The sequence below is a fragment of the Budorcas taxicolor genome, chromosome X (assembly GCF_023091745.1).
Source record: "Budorcas taxicolor isolate Tak-1 chromosome X, Takin1.1, whole genome shotgun sequence".
Taxonomy (NCBI): Eukaryota; Metazoa; Chordata; class Mammalia; order Artiodactyla; family Bovidae; genus Budorcas; species Budorcas taxicolor.
Window position 1 is genome coordinate 131,039,341 of NC_068935.1, and position 18,856 is coordinate 131,058,196.

The window sequence follows — 18,856 nt, forward strand, 5'->3', positions numbered from 1 at the left end:
GAAGCTGAAACTCCAATACTTTGGCCACCTGATTGGAAGAGCTGACTCATTGGAAAAGACCCTGATGCTGGGAAAGATTGAAGGCGGGAGGAGAAGGGGACAACAGAAGATGAAATGGTTGGATAGCATCACCGACACAATGGACATGAGTTTGAGTAAACTCCGGGAGTTGGTGATGGACAGGGAGGCCTGGCATGGTGCAGTCCATGGGGTTGCAAAGAGTCAGACACAACTGAGCGACTGAACTGAACTGAATCACTTTGCCATACACTTCAGACTAGTAAAACATTATAAATTACCTATACCTCAATTAAAAAAAAAGGATAGTATGTATAAGATTTAAAAGACAAGCATAAAAAGGTGGTACAAATAAAGGATATCACTTCAGTTATCTGCTGTTAAAAGAACATTTATTTATAATCATAAGCACACCCACTTGCTATGATACCACTGCTCCCCACATTCATTGCAGATGACATAGGTCATCATTTCTTCATCTGGGCCTGGATTCCGCACCCAACTTGGAAGGAAGAGTGTCCCTCTGGGGATCACAGTGACCTGGCAGTTGAATTTCTCACAGCGCTCACACTTTATTTTCCTCGTCGGCGTGCCCTCCACCACTTGGGGCAGGTAATGTTCCCGTAAGGCAGATTTCGTGTAGGAGGCCCTCAACTGCTTCAGTTCCTGGCTGGCCATCTCCATGGCGGTCATTTCAGCAAATTCCCTCGGAGACATGGTCCCAGAGAGCAAGTTCTGCTGTAAGTGAGAATTGCGGGGGTTCCTTAGATTGGCCACTTTGCTGCGGATGCATGTTTTGTATTTTTGGAGGTTCTTGGGGTGAAGGGCAAAAACGTGTGCTTCGATTTCTTGTGCCAAGTTGGGCCACAGGTGGGCTCTGGGCTGGCCTGGGGAGGAGGCAGTTAGAGCTTCGTACAGCAGCTCTGTGCATCTGGCTCTCACGGGCACTATGGGGTCCGGCTGCCCACTCGCTGCCAGGTTGGTGGATTGAGGGTCCCGGGTGCTCAGAGGCACTGCCTTAGGATCTGCTCCGCCACAGCTATCTTCCGGCACGATTGTTTCAACAGCTCCCGCCACATCTTGGGATGTGAACAGAGAATTATACCTGGAGCCACCCCGTACCTCCTCCTCCTGATTTGGGTCAGAAGGAAGTCCTCGATTTTCTTCTTGACTTCCACCCAGAGGAAATCGTTTAGGGCTGCCCTCTGGCTTGCAGAGAGTATCCTTATACAGCGCTTTCCATTCTGACAGCAGACGCTTGGCTTTCTGCTTCAGAGCCGCCGTGGGGCAGTTTTTGAGGACTCTGTACACCGCCCTGACCACCCCCGTCTCCTGAAGGTGCTCTGGAGTCACATGCAGAGTTTCCAGCACAGTGAGGTGATGGCCGAGATCCTCAAAATTCCTTTGAGACATCAGCTGCTCAATAAGGGAAACTCTGGCCGCTATCTGGCTCTTGTCAGACATGGTTAGAGCTGCCAAGAAAAAAGGGCTTTCCATGTTCTCAAGCTTGCATTTGCCGGGCGCAGCTCCGTCATAAATGCACCGTGCTCTCTGCCAGTTACCTAGGCAGAGAAAAAGAAGAAGAAAGTCGCTCAGTCTTGTCTGACTCTTTGTGACCCCAGAGACTATACAGTCCATGGAATTCTCCAGCCAAGAACACTGGAGTGGGTAGCCTTTCCCTTCTCCAGGGGATCTTCCCAAGTCAGGGATAGAACTCAGGTCTTCCGCATTGCAGGCAGATTCTTTACCATCTGAGCCAGGCAGAGAAAGAGTCAGGTAATAAAAGTGGGTGTGACATGTTAGAAAATGCAATCTGCAATGCAGTATGGATCAGTCTCAAAAGTCTGAGTCTCAGCAGTTAAAACAACAACAATGACAACAACAAAACAGTGGCCCTGCATTAACAATCCTTAAGGAGGCCTGCTGAAAGAGCTGCTATAACTTTCCCATCTCCACTTTTACAAATGAACGCCCTTTCCAGATCAGGATTAGTCAACTCCTTTGTGTGGAATTTGGTGGTTATGTTGGGAATGAAAACATGCCAATGTCAGCATCCATGGGGAAAGGCTGAGGAGGCCAGACTACTTTCCCCCTTGTTCAGCTATTTAAACTGAAGTTCTTGCTGATTTTATAGTTTTACTTTTAAAAATATATAGCTTTTATTGGCTGTACTGTGGCTTGTGGGATCTTAGTTCTCCAATCAGGGGCTGAACCTAAATTCTTAAAAAGATGGGAATACCAGACCACCCGACCTGCCTCCTGAGAAATCTGTATGCAGGTCAAGAAGCAACATATAGAACTGGACATGGAACAACAGACTGGTTCCAAATCAGGAAAGGAATACGTCAAGGCTGTATATTGTCACCCTGCTTATTTAACTTATATGCAGAGTACATCATGAGAAACGCTGGGCTGGAGGAAACACAAGCTGGAATTAAGACTGCTGGGAGAAATATCAATAACCTCAAATATGCAGATGACACCACCCTTATGGCAAAAAGCGAAGAAGAACTCAAGAGCTTCTTGATGAAAGTGAAAGAGGAGAGTGAAAAAGTTGGCTTAAAACTCAACATTCAGAACCTAAGATCATGGCATCCGGTCCCATCACTTCATGGCAAATAGATGGGGAAACAGTGGAAACAGTGGCAGACTTTATTTTGGGGGGTTCCAAAATCACTGCAGATGGTGACTGCAGCCATGAAATTAAAAGATACTTGCTCCTTGGAAGGAAAGTTATGACCAACCTAGATAGCATATTCAAAAGCAGAGACATTACTTTGCCAACAAATGTCCATCTAGTCACGGCTATGGTTTTTCCAGTAGTCATGTATGGATGTGAGAACTGGACTATAAAGAAAGCTGAGTGCCAAAGAATTGATGCTTTTGAACTGTGGTGTTGGAGAAGACTCTTAGGAGTCCCTTGGACTGCAAGAAGATCAAACCAGTCCATCCTAAAGGAAATCAGTCATGAATATTCATTGGAAGGACTGATGCCGAAGCTGAAACTCCAATCCTTTGGCCACCTGATGCAAAGAAGCAACTCACTGGAAAAGACCCTGATGCTGGGAAAGATTGAAGGCGAGAGGAGAAGGGGACAGCAGAGGATGAGATGGTTGGATGGCATCACTGACTCAATGGACATGATTTTGAGTAAACTCCAGGAGGTGGTCATGGACAGGGGGGGGCTGGCATACTTCAGTCCATAGGGTCACAAAGAGTTGGACACGACTGAGCAACTGAACTGACTGACTGTGGCTTCTGGGATCTTAGTTCTCCGATCAGGGGCTGAACTCGGGTTCCCTGGAGTGGAAGCAAGGATTTCTAACTGCTGGACTGCCAGGGAATTCCCTGATTTTATAGTCTTGAAGTAGGACTTTTCTGAATATAAAAGCATGAAAAGCAGAGCCAAAACCAGCTGCTGTTCAGAAGTCCCAAGGAATCTACAGAAATGATGAAACATCAAAGGTTGGGAGGCAGCTGGACACAGGTCAGAAGGGCCCCAACAGTCACCAGGCCACACGGTGCTGACGTCTAAGTCTTCTGGACATTGGGGTCAAGGGTCTGACTCTGCAATCCAGAGGATTTAGGACTTTGGACTAACGGGTCTCTAGGCCAGAGTTTCGTTCCATTACCTTTCTCTGCCCGCCGCCCCCCCCCCCACTTTTAGGTGTAAAAAGCTGGCTATGTCTGTGTGAACCTCACCCTGGGGAGGCAAAAGTTCACTTTATCTAACCCGTCTTGTTTTCTCTCCACCTAATGCACACAACCTTGCCTACAAAATACCCTTGGATCTGTATCTGCCTGTTCGGTCTAAATGTGAACATAAGCATTTTGATGGCAGGGATATCATCTTTTCCAGACTCCATGGACTCTTGTTTTATAGCACATGATATTAAATAACAATCACCAAAGACACACAGGTTCACAACACTGAAGCGATGATAGAGATAGTAAATGCAGTCTTCCTAGACACCATCTGACAAGTGCTGTAACGTTTAAGGTCCTTTTAGTCAGCAATTCTATTTCTAAAAATTTACTTTAAGGAAATGAGAGATGTGGAGGCTGTTTTTGTAAGAATTTTCTGCAAACTTAGAAGAAACGATGAGGTTCCAAATGGTTATCCTTGCACACAAACATTCATAGCAACATGGCTCGTAATAGACCATAAGTGGAAACAATCCAAATGTCTATCAACTGAGGAATCGAGAAACAAACCCTAATATATCCATACAATGGGATGTTGTCAATAAAATGAAATTCTGATACAGACAACTGGATGAGCCTTCAAAGCTTTATGCTAAATTGAAGACATAGAAGACCACATATTGTATGATCATTTACATGAGATGTCCAGAATACACAAATCTAGAGACAGAATGTAAACTCATGGTGGACGAGGGCTGGGATGGAGGGAATCGGGGAATCAGTGGGGTGGAATGAAGTGGCGGTGGCTATTAATGGGTACACAGCTTTTCTTGGGGGAGGTACAAATTCTTCTCTCAGATTGACTGTGGTAACCACTGCACAGCTATGAATATGATTTTAAAAACCCCAGGAAACTGTACACTTAAACTAGGTGAACTTATGGTATAAAAAGTGTATCTGAACAAAGCTGTTATTTAAAAATAACATCGAGGGAATGCCTTGGCAGTCCAGCGGTTAGGACTCAGTAGTCTCAGTGCTGAGGGCCTGGGTTCAATCCCTGTTCAGGGGACCAAGATCCCATAAGCTGTGCAGTGTGACCAAAAAAAAAAAAAAAAAGCTAAAAATTAATAAAAATAAAAACAATATCTAAAGGCCATTTATTTTTATCTTTACTATTTGTTTCTGGTCATGCTGCACAGCTTGTGGGATCTAAAGCTTGATCCAAATTTTATTTAAAAATCACATGTGAAGAGAAAAGACTGAAAATAGATACAAAAAATTCCTGACAGTGTTACTTTCTGAATAGTAAGATCTTAAGTGATTTTTGTTTGTTCTTTTACTCTTTTTTAGTATTTTTTATTGATGTATACATATGCACTGTTTTCCTAACCAGGAAAGTTATGGGTCTATTACAATTTCACGATAAACCCTGTATGTTCCAGAGATTTGCTTACTGAAAATGCCATGGTACATGGATCATCCCAGTCCTACTGCCCCTTGGAATCAGGACACCAGAAGGCAAGCGCCTCACCTCACCTGTGACTGCATTCATATCAGCTCTCAGCTTCCACAGAAGCCCACTGCTGCACTGCAAACAGCCCCATCTCCCCTCAAACCTGATCCCCAAATATGAACAGGTGATCACCCACAGCTACAACTCTGAGGTTCCTACTGGTTTTCCCCCATTGCATAGTGCACATGATCAAGGTTTTGGGTCTTGTATTTTTACCACCTGGTGGTCTTTTTTATTTATTATTCTTTTTTTTAAAGTCAGTTAACAAGAACTCAATGGGCCACTGATTCTGGATTGTAAGTGGTATTCTCTAATTATCGAGAACTGGTACTTCAAGATCCTTGTTTTTCCTTTTGGAATTCCATTTCTTTTTTTGAATGATCAGAATGAAGATTTACGTATTGACTAATTTTTTTGTACATAAAGTTTTACTGGAACACAATCCTACCCATTTACTTATATATTGTTCCTTTTAAAATTTTATTGTAGTTGATTTACAATGTTGTGTTAATTTCTGCTGTATAACCAAGCGATTCAGTTATACATGAATATTCTTTTTCATATTCTTTCCCATGATGGCTTATCACAGGATGCTGAATATAGTTCCCTGCGCTCTATGGTAAGACCTTGTTGTTTATCCATTTGTATACAGCAGTTTGCATCTGCTAATCCCAAACTCCCAATCCTTCCCTCTCACCCTGTCCTCCTGGCAACCCCAGTCTGTTCTCTATGTCTGTGAGTCTGTTTCTGTTTCAGAGATAGGTTCATTTGCATCACATTTTAGATTCCATAGATAAGTGATATCATATAGTATTTGTTTTTCTCTTTCTGACTTACTCACTTAGTATGATAATCTCTAGGTCCATCCATGTTGCTGTAAATGTCAGTATTGCATTGGAATCCACTGCAACAGTAAAAGGGTCTTCCTAAAGAATCAAAGGCTCAGTCAACAAAGAACAGGCAAGACAGCACAGAAAAATTAAAACCACACATCCTCACTTGCTGACTACTGCTCTCGGCATGTCTGCTTGAGATCTCGGGACCTGGAGGAAGTCAAGCAAGGGAGTCACGACGGTCCGGTCACAAGGAGCTCAGGGCACTTGAACCCTCCCCCATGTGTGGGAACGTTTCCTAGCAAGGACTCAGTCTCCTCACGTTCTACACTCATTCTCTACGCTTCGTTACCTGAGAAAGCAGGATTCAACTGGGCTGGATGTCAGCAATGGGGTTAATAAGACACTGGTCTAGAGTTCCCCCAAGGAGGTTAGGCAATCTTTAACTCAGGTCGAATTTCTCAATGAAAGGTCAGAGCTTTAAGGAGATTCTGAAGGTGAAGTTAACTGTAGTTTCAGGGCTTCAGGGAGATGGAAACATTGTTTGCTGAAACTTTTTCTTTACTCATGGAAATCAACTGAAGTTAAAGGTTTCATATATATAAGCACTCTGCTCTTCATTTCATAACCCTTTTATTTACTGTTCCTCTACATTTAAAAATTTTTAATTGTGGTAAAAATGCACATGTAATTTATCATCTTAACCATTTTGACGGTTCACTAAGGACATTGACACTGTTGTGCAACCAGCTTTTGGAATGCTAGTTGTCTTGCAAAACAAACTTTGCACCTATTCAACAGCTCTCCACGTCTTTCTACCCTGCATTCCCTAGTAACCATCATTCTACTGTCTGAATTTGACTACTTTAGATACCTCATATAAGTAGAATCATACAGTATCTGCCTTTTTGTGTCGGGCTTATTTCACACAGCATAATGCTCTCAAGGTTCATCCACATCGGAGTGTCTGTCAGAATTCCCCTCCTTTCAAGGCTAGATACTATTCCACTGGATGGATAGACCACGTTGTGTTTATCCACCCATCTGCTGATGGATACTTGAATTGCTTCCACCTTTGGGCTCTTGTCAAGAATGCTGCCATGAACATTAATGCATAGATATCTTTCTGCTTTCAGTTCTGTCGGGTATTTACCCAAAGTGGGGTTGCTGGATCATATAGGCATTCTATCTTTAATTTTTTGAGAAACTGCCATATATATTTTTTTTGGAGGAGAAAGTGGCATTATTACTTTGCAAGGCAAACAGGGAACACAGCAGGCTGATCCCTCAAGAACCGTGTGCCTCTCTTCCATATTTTCTGCAGCATTTCAATGATGTCAAACTTTCTATTCTCCCTGTAGGACAGTCATGTTGATAGAAAGCAATTTATTGCCTTAGGAGCCTGTAGTATGTAAGCAACTGGGATATAACATTTTGAGAACTGCCATAAAAAGATGAAGTAGGCTGTGTGTGCAGTTTAGAGTTCTACACAGTTCACTGAATAAATATCTGTTATGTATCTCGTACACGATAGATGCTGAACCTAACAAGACACTCTCTGCCATAAAGGAGCTGACAGCCCGGCAGAACACAGACAAGAAACTGGCAAATACAAGGACAGGCACTGCTGCTAAGGGGCACACGTAGGAGGGATACATAAACCAAACCTCTACTTCCTGCTATCTGGCCGGCTCCAGTTCTTCACTGCTTTCACTCTATGCATGATATTTTGTTAGAGGGATCATCTTCTAGTAGAGATTTCAGCAAAAGGACCCCTCCTTTTCTTGCTTAAGGCCCTTCAGAAGTTCCCCTCTGCTCCCAGGATGGAGCCCAAGGTCCCTGGCCAGTAGTCAAAAGCCCCTTTCCAGTCTCCTTTGTGATGTGACTGCATCACTGGCAGGCACTTGCATCTCCCAGCTCAATGCCTTTGCTCCACTAGCTCTCTGAGCCTGTGTGTGGTTCTCCCTCTTGCCTGCAAATCCATGTCATCTGGAGAACTTACACAGCCAAAACAGAAACAATGCCAGGGCCTCACCCCAGACAGAATGAATTTGAATCTCTGCGGGCAGGCCTGGGCACGTTGCAGCTCTCCAGGTGACTGTGATCTAAACCAGAGCCATCACCACGGCCCTGAACACACAGGCACAACTCCTCTCCCGCAGCAGGACTGACCCAGCTCGTGGGCCTCCACCCAAAGGCAGTTCCCGACCTGCTCCTGGGCTGAATGCACACCACCTCTCCGACTTCACATTCTGCTGGAGGGAGCCTCATTAAATTGTGAAATGTTGAAAACAAAACCCAAAATCCTGCTGTGCGCAACTCGCCTGAAAACCTTCTCTACAAATTCCAACCAGCGACTGCAGTGTTTTCAGTGTCACTGTGTGCCCAGTCCCCTGCATTCACTCCTGCACTTACCTCCTAACAGCAGAAAGCACTGCACGTGGAGTCAGTCTGTGTGCTACAGACGCTCATCTGCATCTTCGCAGGTACAGGGCTACCGCCATCTTACAGAGGAGGAAACCTGTTAAGAACATCAAAGATTGTACATTTTCTCCCCCATGGTGCATATCACACTGAAGAGGAGAGTGAAAAAGCTGGCTTAAAACTCAACATTCAAAAAACGAAGATCATGGCATCCGGTCCCATCACTTCATGGCAAATAGATGGGGAAACAATGGAAACAGTAAGAGATTTTATTTTCTTGGGCTCCAAAATCACTGCAGATGGTGACTGCAGTCATGAAATTAAAAGACGCTTGCTCCTTGGAAGAAAAGCTATGACAAACCTAAATAGTATATTAAAAAACAGACATTACTTTGCCAACAAAGGTCTGTCTGGTCAAAGCTATGGTTTTTCCAGTAGTCATGTAGGGATGTGAGAGTTGGACCATAAAGAAAGCTGAGTGCCGAAGAACTGATGCTTTTGAACTGGGGCTCTGAAGAAGATTCTTGAGAGTCCTTTGGACTGCAAGGAGATAAAACCAGTCCATCCTAAAGGAAATCAATCCTGAATATTCACTGGAAGGACTGATGCTGAAGCTCAAGCTCCAAAACTTTGGCCACCTGATGCAAAGAACTGACTCATTGGAAAAGACCCTGATGCTGGGAAAGATTGAAGGCAGAAGGGGATGACAAAGGAGGAGATGGCTGAATGGCATCATCAATTCGATGGACATGAGTTTGATTAAGTTCTGGGAGTTAGTGATGGACAAGGAAACCCGGTGTGCTGCAGTCCATGGGGTTGCAAAGAGTCAGACACGACTGGGCCACTGAACTGAACTGAATCACACTACATCATTTTTTCTTGTCTGCTTTCCCTACAAGACCACAGAAGAATGATGTCTGTTTCATTCTCTGATACACATCTGGCAAACACCTGGCCAGGGTTCACTATTACTCAACAAATTCTCCCCTCTCTGCTTGTGAGCATCATCCTTTGCACCACAGACTGGCTTGCTTGTATCCACTGCACCTAAGCCCCTTAGCTTCTTCCATGGGAAACCAACCTTATCTCAATTTTAGTTTAGAAAATCATTTTAAAATATTCTAGTTCAAAAAAGAAAAACAGCACAGTGCCTCCTGTGGGCTAATCAGGACGCCAGGAGTCAAGTCATTTGAGGATAATGAAAGACTAGAAGGTACAGTTCCCAGAAGTATAAGTATGTTGGGGGTGGAGGGAGAATGCAACATCATAGGATTAACATGAGAATTAAAAGGGATAGTTCTTACAAAGTCCTTGGAACTATGTCACACACTAAGCCCAACTGAGGATTATACAGCAATGAAGAGGAATAATATATATTCATTATATATACAATGAGGAGATTTACATGTATCTACCATACTGACATTGTTCTTGAGCAGAGGTTCAGCAAACTTTTTCTATAAAAGGCCAGATGGTAAATACTTTAGGCTTTGTAGTCCATCCAGCTTCTGTATGGACTACTCAGTTGCACTGTTCTTGTAGCAGGAACAGCAGCCACAGACAATAAACATTGTGTTAGTGGGTGGTTCAGACCGTAAAGAATCTGCCTGTAATGTGGGAGACCCGGGTTTGATCCCTAGGTTGAGAAGATCCCCTGGAGAAGGAAACGGCAACCCACTCCAGTATTCTTGCCTAGAGAATTCCATGGACAGAAGAGCCTGGTGGGCTACAGTCCATGGGGTCCCAAAGAGTCAGACACACCAGCCACAAAAAATATATAAATGAACAGATATGGCTTTGCTACAATAAATCTCTTTTTCAAAGACAGAAAGGCTGGATTTGGTTGCAGGCAGTGCTGTCCAACAGCAGTATAGCAGCAAGCCAGACCAAGAATTTAAAAATCTCTAGTGGCCACAGAAAAAATATAAACAGGTGAAATTAGTAATAAATCGCTCAGTCCTGTCTGACTCTTTGTGACCCCATGGACTGCAGCCTACCAGGCTCCTCCGTCCATGGAATTTTCCAGGCAAGAGTACTGGAGTGGGTTGCCATTTCCTTCTCCAGGGGATCTTCCTGACCCAGGGATTGAACCCGGGTCTCCCGCATTGCAGGCAGATGCTTTACCATCTGAGCCACCAGGGAAGCCATTTTATTTAACCCAGTGTATCCCAAACACTGCCATTTCAACACTTTGATTGATATTAACAAATTGAGATAGTTTGTATTCTCTTTTTCGTACTAATTCTCCAAAATTTGCCATTTTACACTTAATGCACATCTCAGTTCGGACTAGGCACATTTCAGGTACTCAGCCTTATGGACCTAGTGGCTACCATACTGGACAATTCTAGAGCATATGCTAGAACCTATAATGCTGAGATACACACCTATATCCTTACTCAATACATATCAAAAACAGAGTTTATACAGTGCCCAAAATATCTGTTGAATGAATGCATACAAAACCTTGTTAATATTAACTGATGTTACAGGTATATGCAGAAAGTGCACACATCTGTTCTAAAAGCTAACAATAGATCAAAGAGAAATTTCCAAAGTGAAAGTGAAATTGCTAAGTCATGTAGGACTAGCCTACCAGGCTCCTCCCCTCATGGGATTCTCCAGGCAAGAGTACTGGAGTGGGTTGCCTTTTCCTTCTCCAGGGGATCTTCATGGGATTCTCCAGGCAAGAGTACTGAAGTGGGTTGCCATTTCCTTCTCCAGGAGATCTTCCCGACCCAGGGATCGAACCCGGGTCTCCTGCACTTCAGGCAAACGCTTTAACCTCTGAGCCACCAGGGAAGCTCAAAAGCTGGTAACAAATCAGCAATAACCTAGACGAGTTTAAACCTAAGATCTAAAGAAAAAATTTAAAATTCTAGACACAACCCAGGTACACCTCTCTGGCTATACAGGCAGCGTCTTCCTCTATAGCGAGAAATTATGCTGCCAGGAGCGTCGCAGTTTCTTAAGTGGCACAATACTGCTCTAGCGCCCTTCTGCTTTATGACGCCCAATAGCAAATGTGCAGCGAGCAGAAGGGACGAGGGGAAGGGACGAGCACAAGGGCCCACTCTGGCCTGGGTTCGGGTTCCAGTGGGTGGGGTGGGGCGACAAGCAAAGTCGGCTGCAAGACTTCCAAGGGTGACAGCCTGGCACCCAGCACGCAGGGATCGGCGGCCCCGAGGAATCTACCCACGCGCGGCTGGAGCAGAGGGGAAGGCGAAAGCACGTCCGGGTCTACCGGCCCCGGCAACACTGAGAGCCTCCCCGAGCGGGGTGGGCTTCCACTGGGAACAACTGGGTCGCCTGTCTGCAGCCAAAGAGACAATGGCGAAACCTGCACACTGCTCACCGAGAAGCACGGGGAAAACCCGGAAGTCCTCGGTGTCCTCGGTGTCCTCGGTGCCTGGGCGGGCTTCCGGTCCCAGGGCGGGGCCACGGAAGCTCAACCAATCATCCCTCAGACTAGAGAACAAGGCGGGGGACTCAACGCATGCGTGCTAGGAAAGTGGCGTCTGCGCAGAGCGATCGGCCGCAAGAGGCCGGCCCCACCCCCACCTCCACTCCCCGCAGCTCCCAAATTCTGGTCCTGGTCTGTAGCCGGCAATCTGCAGCCAGCCGTGAACTGAAAAAAATAAAAAGAAATAAACAAACAGCCCCACTGTTGCTTTCGAGCATCGAAGTTTGTTGAACTACCCTTTCTATTTCCCATCAAGACAGCGCTAGGCTAAATGTTGACAACACTTAGGGCGAAAATGAATTTACTTAAGCGGTAATTAATTCAACAAGCACTTATTGCACCCCTTGCATGCATCGGTTGATATGAAAGCAGAAGGCATGCATTAAGGAGCCTTGTGCATGCTGCGTGTGCCACCTGTACACATGCTTTCCCTGCCAGGATCCCATAAAGACACCCTGATGGTGGGACTAGAGAAAGTGGCAGCCTTCTTTGCTGATCCTTTACTCTAGGGTAACTTGGGGGACGGTTCAAGGAAGCAGGGGGACTGTATGATTGAGCCACATTTTAAACGTTACCTAGAAGGAGGGAAGACAGGACCAGGACTAACGCTGTAATCAGTACCGCAGGAGCAGCGACTCCATCTTAAAACTTGAAGCAGTGCAGATTTATCCTAGATGTAATCTAAGAGACTAGTTTCAACAGGCTATTGTTATGAAATTATTTCCAGCACAAGAACAAAGTGAGACATCTATTAATCTAATTTATTGAACAGTCCTGGCTCTGTGGGATATAAGTAAGAAGAAACGTTAAATTTTTTCTCACCACTGCCTTGAAACACACTCTGTTGGCTCTCTTTCTGCATCTTGGCTGGTCTAGGGCTGGAGCTTGAGGCTTGAGCAAATCCCACAGCTCCTTTTCCTTCCAGTTTTATTGACATATAACTGACGTGCAGCACTGTATAAGTTTGGGCTTCCCATGAGGCTCAGTTGGTAAAGAATCTGCCTGCAATGCGGGAGACCTCGGTTCGATTCCTGGGTTGGGAAGATCTCCTGGAGAAGGGAAAGGCTATCCACTGCAGTATTCTGGCCTGGAGAATTCCATGGACTGTATAGTCCATGCGGTCACAATGTGTTGGACAGGACTGAACAACTTTCACTTTCACTGTATAAGTTTAAAATATACAGCATAATGATTTGACTTATATACATCATGAAATTATGACCACAGTATGTTTACTGAACGTCCATCATCTCATATAAAAATAAAAGGAAAAAATTGTTTTCCTTGTGATGAAAGCTCCCAGAATTTACCCTGAACAACTTTCATATTCAACATACAGTGATTGTTAATTGTCTTTATCACATTGTACATTATAGCCCTACTGCTAACTTGTAATTGGAGAAGGAAATGGCAACCCACTCCAGTGTTCTTGCCTGGAGAATCCCAGGGATGGGGGGCCTGGTGGGCTGCCGTCTATGGGGTCGCACAGAGTCGGACACAAGTGAAGCAACTTAGCAGCAGCAGCAGCAAACTTGTAACTGGAGTTTTCTGTGTTTTGACTACCTCCATCCAATTCCCCTTCCCCTTGCCTCCCCATAGGTTTTTCTAGTCACTTTCAGTATAAAGAAACAATCAAGTTGTTAAAAAGTCCATTCTAATCAGATCTTCGATTGCTTATCCAATTCAAAGCACCAATACTCCCTCAGTTCAGGTGTGATCTGTAACTCTGTGGACCAGCAAAGAACACCTGGGTCTATTCCTTCACTATCTTCTTGTACCCTTTCTCGGCTTCCTGTGCTATTTTCTGGTCTCTCCAGGATAAGGACAGGAAGAAGGAGGGGTAAAAAGTTTTATCTGATTAATATTGTGGATTGAATTGTGCTCCGCCTCCCCCAGAAAGATATATTCACTTTCTAACACTGGAACCTATGAATGTCACCTTATTTTTTTAAAAAAGAAGGGGGAGGGGCTCTTTATAGATATAATTAAGTTAAAGATCCTGAGATAAGATCATCTCGGATGACCTGGGTGGATCTAACCCCAGTGATGAGTATCTTTAGAAAAGATGAAAGAGAAGACACAGAGACAGAGGAGAAGCCATTGAAGATCAAGGTGGGCATCAGGGTGATGCACCCACAAGCCAAGAGACTCCTAGCGCCACAAGAAGCAAGGAAGGTTTCTCCCCAGAGGTTTTTGGAGGAGCATGGTCCTGCCAACACTTTGAGGTTGAACTTGTAGCTCCAGAACTGAGACAATAGATTTCCGTTGTTTGAAGCCACCCAGTTTTTTATGGCAGCCACAGGAAACTAATTAACGATTGTGTTACCTGGTATCGGAGCACTCTGGATGTTGATATTCAAAGGCTGCGTCTTTTGTGTGCTCACTTTGGGGATATTTTTTGGAGACCCCCCCCCTTGCTGGGGGGCCCCTACGCACCCATTCTCTGGTTCAGATGGTACAGTGGTTGACCACCAGCTCCTGCACTTAGTGGCATGTTGCACCCAGCCTTCTGTTGAGTCAGGCCACCTGCAGACAGGCCTCTTAGGTGAGGTCCTTCCAGAATAACCCAGCTACTTGCTTGCTATGCACTTAGCCCTTGGGAAAGTCCTAGCAGCTCTGCCCCCCTCCCCACCCCGCTGCAAGCCCTGGAAGCAGAGGCTGCTCCCTCTGCCATCAGAGGTAGACTTAAGCAGCCCCTGCTAGCTCCTCACCTATAGGGGTTTTCCAGGGAGTCAAGCACTTGTGCCCTTTCAATTCAGTTCAGGAGCATCTGTCAGCCTCTCTTGAGTGGTTCTCTCAAGTTCCCCTCCGCTTGCCGGAAAGGCTGGAGGAAGTTTCTAGAATTCTAACAACCATCTTCCAATTTTGCCTTCTCTTGTGCATCAGCTGAAAAGGGGTGACATACCATGGCTGGCAGATGTAGTGTTGGGCTCCCCACTTAGCCCCATGTAGACTGTCTCTCTAGAAGAGTGCCCGGCAGGCACTTAAACACTGAGCTCAGATCTAGGTGGAATCAAAGTCAGGAAATTCCCATTTAATATCCTCTTGCCCCAGGGGTGACCCGGAGGTCATTTCCATACCTCTTGTTCTCCTCTCCCACACCTTCTGTCCATTCTGCCCTTCCTCTGGAAGGGAAGTTCTTCTACCACAGATCTGTGGCCACAGAGTAGGAGAGAATGAAGGATCCACAAGCCAGGCTCCCATTACTTGGTGGTACATATCATTCAAGAAGAAGCGAAACAACACAGATACTACTTGGTCACTGTTGGCGGGGGAGGGCTTCACAATCCATGTAATCAGCAAAATAGAGAAAAAGTACAAAAAGAGACAGGATGAAAGGATATGAACTCAAATACCACCGCCTGTCTATTCAGCTGACTCCCGCGTTGCTGTTAACAAGTTCGAGCTGAAGCCCACCCCCTGGGACGTCACTCTGTCAGTGACTTGTTACCATGAGGAATGCATCTACCTGTGATGTGGAGTATTCCATGAGAGCCCCCACTGCATTTGGTTCTCAGGGTTTTCTTTCAAAAGGATGTCGTTTTGTAACAGCATTTCATCAGAGGAGCAGCATGTGTCTGACTCTTTGTGACTATAGCCCACCAGGCTCCTCTGTCAATGGGGATTCTCCAGGCAGGAATGCTGGAGTGGGTTGCCATGCCCTCCTTCAGGGGATCTTCCCAACCCAGGGATCGAACCCAGGTCTCCTGCATTGCAGGCGGATTCCTTACCATCTGAGCCACCAGGGAAGCCCAAGAAGTAAGCAGTGAACTAAAATCCATTGACGGATGCTGCTTCCTTGGTCTTTCGTGCTTGTGCCCCACAGCCTGAAGGCTTACTGTCCCAGATTCACCACTGTACGCAGCATCCACAGACTCCCTTTCCCCACATAACCAGGGCGTGCTGCCAGAAGCTACCATTCATCAGGAACGACAATATGAAGGAGAATCATGCTCATCCCAGGTCTTCTGAGTCTTCAGCAGGAGATGCATTTACCCAGAAGTGTGCCATTCTGATTTATGGTGCCCAAGAGAAGCAGTTTTCCCATTTCAGCCTCACTTTCCCCCCATAACAACCTACCATACTGTAGTTGCTACGTCATTTGGTGCATACAATAGTATTTCAAACCTGACCCAAACACCACCTAGGTTTCTAGCTGCTGAAGACGATGAAGGTGTTCACCTCCTTGTCGTGACTAGAGTAAATCACTTAGCTTGCTATGTTGGCTGGGACAATTACATGTACTCAATGCCAGCTTTTATGTGACGGCGTTCATGTGGTGGACTCAGACGGGTTTTGCAACCCAGCTTTCATCCCACCTTCTGAACAGCCATCAGGTGCCCTGCTCTGCCCTAGCCAGGGGGCAGCTACATGATCCAAGGTGGCCTGATCGCACACCTCTCCCTGGAAAGTGACTTTTGTGGAACAATGGGGAGAGTAACTTGGTAAGAGACCAGTCCAGCAGATGGTGGCTTCCTCATCGACAGTGGTTTTCCCATCCACTTCTAGCCCTGGAGCTCATTTCCAAGGCTGGGTTGCTGGGCTTTCCATCCTCCTACACGCTCGTCTTTCCTTACTGTAACTTCCCTTTGCTGTAGGGTAGCAGAGGTCTGTTTTCTGTCGCTGGCTACCAGCAAACACTGACTCAGCCTCCATCTTAATGCGGCTGTGTGATCTGAATCATCAGAGGAGAATCCCTGATCTTACACAGTGCTGAAAGTGCCTTCTTCCCTGTTCCTTGGTATTAAGGCAGTAGAAGCTGCTATTAGAGTAAATATTATTTGGGCTTCCCTGGTGGCTTGGTGGTAAAGAATCTGCCTGCCAATGCAGGACCCGGAGGTTCGATCCCTGGGTCGTCAGGAGGACCTCCTGGAGAAGGCAATGGCAACCTACCCCAGTATTCCTGCCTCAGAAGTCCCATGGACAGAGGAGCCCAGCGGCCTACAGTCCACGGGATCGCAAAAGAGTCAGACACGACTCAGTGATTAAACAACAACAACAATTACTTAGTGAGGTCACAGTTCCAGCTCTTTATTCCTTAAGCCTGAGTTGTTTTTTTTTTTTTTTAATAAGGGCTGTTTCCTTTTCATTTGTCAGAGATCAACAGAATGGGACAGAGGACAAGTCAACATTGACAGGGTGAACATGGAGGGAATGAGAGGCCTGCAAGCTTGGATATTCAAGAGCTCAGGGGTGAGTGACTAGAAGGTTCTGGGTACCCAGAAAGAAGCATGAGTTCACAAAACACTAGAAAGAGGAGAAATGGGATGGAGAGGAAGCAAGAGACCCTGAAGACAGCCCTCTTTGCTGTCTGCCTGTTGGCAGCCACGCACGTGCATGGAAGCTGCCACAAGAGGGCACTGCAGGAACTCTGAGAGAGGGGATGGAAACCAAGGGAGCCAAGTGCCAACTGTCCCTTTCAGTGGGGGAGCTGTGGGACCCCAGCTCAAATTCAAGAGGAAAACCATTTTAAAAGGATAGTGACAGGGAGAACAAAGGGGGATGTGGAAACTTTTCTCAGTGTCCAGAAAGACCAACAAATGTGGCGGAGATCGGGGTTCCACCACCCGAACAGCGGGAAAGGAGGCCCTCAGGCCTGAACCCCTGGGCCTGTTGAACCCACTCCTCAGGATTCCAATGCTGGGATTTCCCTGGTGGCCCAGTGGTTAAGACTCTGTGCTTCCACAGCAAGGGACACAAGTTTCATCCCTGACTAGGAAGCTAAGATCTCATATGCTGCGTAGCATGGCCAAGAAGAGCTGGGGGCAGGTTCCAAAGCCATTTATCTCCAGGCCAAAGTCCCTGGGTATCCTGGATGGCAGGCTAGGGGACATCCCCAAGGTCAAAGTCAATAGTGGCTGGATTATGCATGAGTCTGTGGAACTGCAGTCACAACCTGCCTGTATTGAGAGATGAACTCATGTCCCAAGTCAGCAGGCCCCAAGTCATACTGATGAGGTTCATCTTAAAGAGGGGTAACACTTTCACTTAAGTGAAGCAATGACCATCCCCAAAAGTCCCCCTGTGTTCCTTCCTAGCACCCTCTCCAAGGGTAAACACAATGCCAACTTCGCCACCCTAGATTCATTGCATCTGATCTCAAAACTTATATAAGTGTGTGTTGGGGGGAACATATATATGGAACCATACATTATCTACTTTGTTTTTTTTTGTTTGTTTGTTTGTTTACTTTTCAGGTGTGCTACGTGGCTTGTGGGATCATATTTCCCAACCAGGGATTGAACCCAGGCCCTCAGCAATGACAGCAAGTTCAACCACTGGACCACCAGGGAATTCCCAGGCTTCTTTTGATCAGTGTCATATTTCAGAAATTCATCAGTGTTCCTGTAAGTAGTATTAGTTTGTTCATTCTCATTTCTTGCTAATATTTCCCTGAATAAATATACTATCCATTCTACTTAAAAGGGACATGATGGATATTTGAGTTGCGGAGGGATTGGGGGCAGGAGGAGAAGGAGACTACAGAGGACGAGATGGCTGGATGGCATCACTGACTCAATGGATGTGAGTCTGAATGAACTCCAGGAGTTGGTGATGGACAGGGAGGCCTGGTGTGCTGTGATTCATGGGGTCCCAAAGAGTCGGACACGACTGAGTGACTGAACTGAACTGAACTGAGTGTGACTATTATAAACAGTGCCATGATGCGTTTCTATGGAGTATATACCTAGGAGTGGAGTCCTGGGTTGGTAAGATGTGCTGTTTTTGATGATAAATGACGTGTGACCATAAATTGGCATATCAAGTCTTCTGTACGATTTTTGTACCGAAAAAGGCACTTCCAAATGTGTTTTGAGCAACATTGCCAGTGAAATACATATATAAGCTCTCAAAGAAATTACTGAGAAGGAAAGAGTAATTAGTTCTCACCTAATTGCACTGAATCCGCCACCCATCATGGTCTAGAAAGTGGCGAGACCATGGGTGGGAGAAAGCATA

The 18,856-nt window shown here is 45.7% G+C and overlaps 2 protein-coding genes across 6 annotated transcripts in view; both read right to left on the reverse strand.

Annotated features, from left to right (window-relative positions):
• Positions 1-400: 400 nt before the first annotated feature.
• LOC128070123 (transcription elongation factor A N-terminal and central domain-containing protein-like) lies at positions 401-11,856 on the reverse strand. 5 transcript variants are annotated; one of them, XM_052663424.1, is made up of 4 exons: positions 11,789-11,856; positions 8,425-8,530; positions 6,018-6,098; positions 401-1,580 (listed from the first exon to the last, which is right to left on the reverse strand). In XM_052663424.1, exons 3-4 carry the CDS (start codon positions 6,040-6,042, stop codon positions 421-423), a joined length of 1,185 nt encoding a protein of 394 aa, XP_052519384.1. In that variant the 5' UTR covers positions 6,043-6,098; positions 8,425-8,530; positions 11,789-11,856; the 3' UTR covers positions 401-420. The 5 variants fall into 5 exon arrangements, with proteins under 5 accessions (XP_052519384.1, XP_052519380.1, XP_052519382.1 ...); XM_052663420.1 differs by having other exon boundaries at positions 6,018-6,102; XM_052663422.1 differs by lacking the exon at positions 11,789-11,856 and adding an exon at positions 11,633-11,771 and having other exon boundaries at positions 6,018-6,102.
• Positions 6,377-18,856, reverse strand: part of LOC128069669 (epidermal growth factor-like protein 6) — a 220,378-nt gene continuing 207,898 nt past the window's right edge. Inside the window, exons 11-13 of the mRNA XM_052662784.1 lie at positions 11,995-12,061; positions 11,789-11,901; positions 6,377-6,420 (exon numbers count right to left, since the gene is read on the reverse strand). Coding sequence (XP_052518744.1) covers positions 6,377-6,420; positions 11,789-11,901; positions 11,995-12,061 — 224 coding nt within the window. The remainder of the gene's footprint in view (positions 6,421-11,788; positions 11,902-11,994; positions 12,062-18,856) is intronic.